The 5,368-nt window shown below is 49.2% G+C and overlaps 1 protein-coding gene across 1 annotated transcript in view; it reads left to right on the forward strand.

Annotated features, from left to right (window-relative positions):
* plekhh1 (pleckstrin homology domain containing, family H (with MyTH4 domain) member 1) overlaps positions 1–5,368 on the forward strand; it is a 31,926-nt gene that overhangs the window by 8,246 nt on the left and 18,312 nt on the right. Inside the window, exons 2-5 of the mRNA XM_036209860.1 lie at positions 74–306; positions 4,409–4,471; positions 4,918–5,067; positions 5,147–5,230. Of these exons, the coding sequence (XP_036065753.1) occupies positions 91–306; positions 4,409–4,471; positions 4,918–5,067; positions 5,147–5,230 (513 nt within the window). The 5' untranslated portion in view covers positions 74–90. The remainder of the gene's footprint in view (positions 1–73; positions 307–4,408; positions 4,472–4,917; positions 5,068–5,146; positions 5,231–5,368) is intronic.

The following is a 5,368-nucleotide window of genomic DNA, read 5'->3' on the forward strand; positions in this document are numbered from 1 at the left end:
ACCAGGGAGGAGTTTACTTAAGCAGCTAAACCACAGTGGAGCGTTTTTTTCCACCAATCGTTCTTCTTTCCAGGAGCCGAAGTCCTCGCCATGACCGACACCATGAAGACTGGCGCCGCGGCTCCTGCAGCTCCTGCGGCTCCTGCGGCTCCTGCAGCTCCTGCGGCTCCTGCAGCTCCTGCAGCTCCTGCGGCTCCTGCGGCGGCGCCCCCGGTGGACTGGCAGAAGCGCTGCGTGTCTCTGGAGATGCAGCTGCTGAGGTTCCGGCTGCAGGCGGGGAAGATCCGGGAGCTTCTGGCAGAGAAGGTGAGAACCAAAACCTCACTTGCGAGACGCAGGAGTCACGGAGCGCTCCTCACAGGAGGAGGTGCATTTGTGTGGCTGCTGAGACACTGATCCAAAAGAACTTTACACCAGGAGGCCTGGTTCTGGTTGGATCCAAAGCTGGGATCCTCTGATGATCTTTTTTGCTTTGCAGGTAGAAGTTCCAGAAACTTCTTTCACAGTCTCATCATTTAATCTGATTGGTTCTCCTGTTTGGTAACCTTTGACACCTGCAGAACCAGGAGGACCATCAGAGGAAATCTGCTCTAGATCAGACCAGAATTCAATCTGGGTCAGACCAGAACTAGGTCTGGACTGGACTTGAATCAGACCAGGATTCGATCTGGTTTTTGTGGCTGAAGCAGCACAGAAATGATCCTGTTGGGATCTCCTCCATCATGATGCTGGACTGCAGAAGACGTCACGCCTCCATTCTGGACCTCCTCTGCGGTCTGAAAGTGACCTCATGATCACGCAGACGTCTTAGGATGAAGGTGCAACGACCTTCCAGATCTGATCTGGTTTGGTGATTCCATGAGAGGAAGGATCCTCCTCCAGGCAGGAGGAACCTAAAAACTGGAAGTCGTCGCCTCTGCTGCTTCTCACCTGCTGCCGAGTCAAGATGAGATCTGGTGACTCGGCATCAGATCTAACAGATAAGATCCGGTGACTCGGCAGTAGATCTACCGGATGAGATCTGGTGACTCGGCATCAGATCTAACAGATAAGATCCGGTGACTCGGCAGTAGATCTACCGGATGAGATCTGATGATTAAGTAGTAGATCTACCCGATGAGATCTGGTGACTCGGCAGTAGATCTATTAGATGAGATCTGGTGACTCGGATGTAGATCTACCGGATGAGATCTGGTGACTCGGCAGTAGATCTATTAGATGAGATCTGGTGACTCGGATGTAGATCTACCGGATGAGATCTGGTGACTCGGCAGTAGATCTATCAGATGAGATCTGGTGACTCGGATGTAGATCTACCGGATGAGATCTGGTGACTCGGCAGTAGATCTATTAGATGAGATCTGGTGACTCGGATGTAGATCTACCGGATGAGATCTGGTGACTCGGCAGTAGATCTATCAGATAAGATCTGGTGATTAAGCAGTAGATCTACCGGATGAGATCTGGTGACTCGGCAGTAGATCTACCGGATGAGATCTGGTGACTCGGCAGTAGATCTATTAGATGAGATCTGGTGACTTGGATGTAGATCTACCGGATGAGATCTGGTAACTCGGCAGTAGATCTATCAGATAAGATCTGGTGATTAAGCAGTAGATCTACCGGATGAGATCTGGTGACTCGGCAGTAGATCTATTAGATAAGATCTGGTGATTAAGCAGTAGATCTACTGGATGAGATCTGGTGATTAAGCAGTAGATCTATCAGATAAGATCCGGTGACTCAGCAGTAGATCTACCCGATGAGATCTGGTGACTCAGCATTCGATCTACCCGATGAGATCTGATGGAGAAGCCGTCATCTCTCACCTGATCATCTGTTGTTTGAGCTCTGCGTTTATCTGATGAATCCACAGCAGAATCTTCAGCTGCTGCTGAAAGGACCAATGCTGGGGCGTCATCTGTCCCGGGACGTGCCCCCTCCCTTCTCTCAGTGATTGTACCCACCCCCCATGTTATTTCTGTTCAGGAGGTGCTCTTCGTGCTCCTCATCGTCTGTCTCTCCAAGTTAGGAGTGGTTTACGCATTGACCCACTTTGGAGTGGAAAAACAGAGAAAAGTTGATGTTGTTTCCTTTAACGCCACGCTGATCTGGAGCAGCTGACGGGGGGTGGGAGGGGGGGTAGATCCATATATCATGAGGAGGAAGACTCCTCCTGACTTTGGTTTGCTTTAGATTAAAACCAGAGAGAGGAAGAGGATTTCTGAGCTTCACTGCTAAACGTTTGAGTTTGAATCTCAAACGGATTCAAGAACAAAATGATCACAGATGTTCAGACAGATGGATCTGGATCTGAACCGACCTACAGGTTTAGCTGGGATGTCATCTAATGAGATCTGAGAGCTGCAGCAGCGTGAGGTTCATGATCCTGACCCGTCCGAGCTGCAGTCAGAACCGCCTGAAGAGCCTCCTCCAAAGAGATGGTCTGAACCTCTGAGGTTTCAGAGCCAACGTCTGCTGAAGTCATGAAGCTGGACCAGAACCGGCCTGAGTGTGTGTGCAGATGATTCTGAGCTGGAGATCAGATTAAACCAGAGACATGTTTCAAAGGTGTTTTCTGAATCAGTTCAACACTCAGTGGAGGAAAAATCAGGAAAACCTTTATCCAGACAGGATCCAGAACCGGGTGCAGGTTCTGGATCCTGTGAGGCTGAAGGTCGTCCATCATACTGAACTTTCACTCAAACGCTCCTCCAAAAGGTCTTCTTCCACAGAAGAAGAACCTCCTCCACAGCCACTGTTATGGGATCCAAAACCTGCAGGAGGATCAGCCAAAGACCAGAACCTCCTCCTCTCTCTGAGGAATTCCCCTTCAGCTCCTTCTGCTCTGGGGATTGAATTACTCCTTTATTAGATCACTGTCTGGTGTCGTCCACGTGTCACATGGGGGGTGGGGGGTGGGGGGCAGCACGGTAATTAGACAGAAACTCGTTACCAGTCAAGAGAAAAGCTGCAGGAAAGTCTCAGAGTTCAGTTTGATTCTCACCAAGAGGATCTTTGAAAACCAGATCTTCATTGACTCTATGTAGAGAGATGGACTGAGTGGCTCCACCCCCGGCATTCCAAACAGGAAGTACCACAAAATCCTACAGACTTGTAGAGAACAAACAGCTGCTATCAGTCATCCTATTGGTCAGAACAATCATTCTGGATCTAAAACCTTTTTAACATCTGACTGATAATCAGATTTTTTTAATTAAACCGTTTCTGTAGTTCTAGTTGTAAACCGACCAATCAGATGTCTCAATTTAAAAGTAGGCGGCCCCAACATTCAAAACAATTGACATAATTTTGTATAGCTCACTTTCAGGTGGAAGGGGTGTGGCCTTCCAACAAGGTCACTGCTTATTGGTGAGAGTGGTTGCCAAAGAAACGATGACTCATTCAATCGGACCAATCACTGAGGTCTGGCTCCAACATGGCGGCGTCTGTGACGTGCAGATATGGGGACTGGACTGACTTTGTTTGGCTGGAGCCGGAGGTAAAACACTTTGTATGGGGGGGTCACAGCTGCTCTGTCCGGGTGTTTTATACAGTCAATGGTTGGCTGTGGTTATTGAAACTAGAGAAACGACTTTTCTCAGATCAGATTAGAATATCGGAATGTTTGATAAATGATGATCCGAAACACAAACATAAATGTATGAACAGGAACAGAACAGCTGGTCTTCGTGGGACTTTGATTTCTTCAGTCAGAACGTCTGTTTCCTCTCGTTGCTTTTCCCCATAGATCTTCTGTCCTTTAAAACTATCACTTTTCTCCCCTGAAGTCTGAGGAGTTTCTTTGTCTGAAGGACAAATCTCAGTCCTGTGATGTTTCTCTCTAACTCGTCATTTTCTGCTCCTAAAATGATTCCCTGCATTCCTGCCTCGTTGCCGACGGCGTTCCGATGAGCAAACTGCTCTTTAATTCTCCCTGTTTTCCTGTTTGTGGTTTCCCGAACGTCTTCCAGTGGAGCAGTCACAACGTTTACGTCTCCTCTCAAAGCCTTTCTGTTTTGATTTGGTGTCTCCGTGTGTCTCCGTGTGTCTCTGTGTGTCTCCGTGTGTCCTCGTGTGTCTCCGTGTGTCTCCGTGTGTCTCCGTGTGTCTCCGTGTGTCTCCATGTGTCCTCGTGTGTCCTCGTGTGTCTCCGTTTGTCTCCGTGTGTCTCCGTGTGTCTCCGTGTGTCTCCGTGTGTCCTCGTGTGTCTCCGTGTGTCTCCGTGTGTCTCCGTGTGTCTCCGTTTGTCTCCGTGTGTCTCCGTGTGTCCTCGTGTGTCTCCGTGTGTCTCCGTTTGTCTCCGTGTGTCCATGTGGAACAGCAGGAATCCCCCCATCCCCGGGGCGTCCCGCGCTGACACGTCGGATCTGTCCGGGCTCATTTCCGGCTCTGGTGTCTGTTTCAGATGCAGGATCTGGAGCAGAGGCTGGTGGACGCTGACCGGAGGGCGGAGCACGCAGAGAAACAGGTGGATGACTTCATTCCTGCTTTCAAACTGTCTTCAGTTCATTATTGAAACAGTTTAGCTCCAGTCGGATCATTGAGGAGCCTCATCACAGATTGTTATTGTGGATGAATTCATAACCAGAAGGAAACATTTCATCAGCAGAGGTTTCCTGAATGTTCTTTGTTTTAAAATACTTAGTCAATAAAGCTCAGTATTGATGACTCAGCATTTATCTGAGGAAATGGCGAGTTGGAGGATTCCAAGCTTGGTTTTCTTTGTGCTAAATGTGCCGTCACTGCCGGCTGCTCCAGGTGTTTTCTGCAGCCGCTGGTTAATGACAGCCTTTCCTAAAACACCTGAGGGTTCAGAGCGCCAATTCCACCGCGGCGGCTTTCTTCTGGCTCTGTCGGCGCTGAACCCAGCGTGCACGTTTGAGCGAGCTTCACTCCTTTAATTGTGTGTTTCAGATCCAAATGATGGAGGAGAAGCTGAAGTCTGCCAACATTCACAGCAGTGACGGGGAGAGCTCGCTGTACAGGAAGCTCCAGCAGCTGAGCAGCAGGGTTCAGGAAAAAGAGGCTCTCATCAGGAGGCTGGAGGTGCAGCTGGAGAAGCAGGTATGAGGGGGGCGTGGCCTAATGGCAGGGGCGGAGCATCAAGAGCTCATTTAACACAGCCTGTCTCTGCTTCCTCCAGGTCTTAGTCAGAGCCCAGGAGGCCAAAATCATTGAGGAGAAGTCGGCAAAGATTAAAGACTGGGTCACCTCGAAGCTTAAAGAGGTGAAGACGTGGTGTGATCGCATGTTTACATGGGCATGTGTTCACGTGTTCACATGTTTAAATGGTCATATGTTCACCTGTTCATGTGATCACGTGTTTACCTGTTCACATGTTTACATGGTCATATGTTCACGTGTT

The sequence above is a fragment of the Oryzias melastigma genome, linkage group LG22 (genome assembly GCF_002922805.2).
Source record: "Oryzias melastigma strain HK-1 linkage group LG22, ASM292280v2, whole genome shotgun sequence".
NCBI classification, from domain to species: Eukaryota; Metazoa; Chordata; class Actinopteri; order Beloniformes; family Adrianichthyidae; genus Oryzias; species Oryzias melastigma.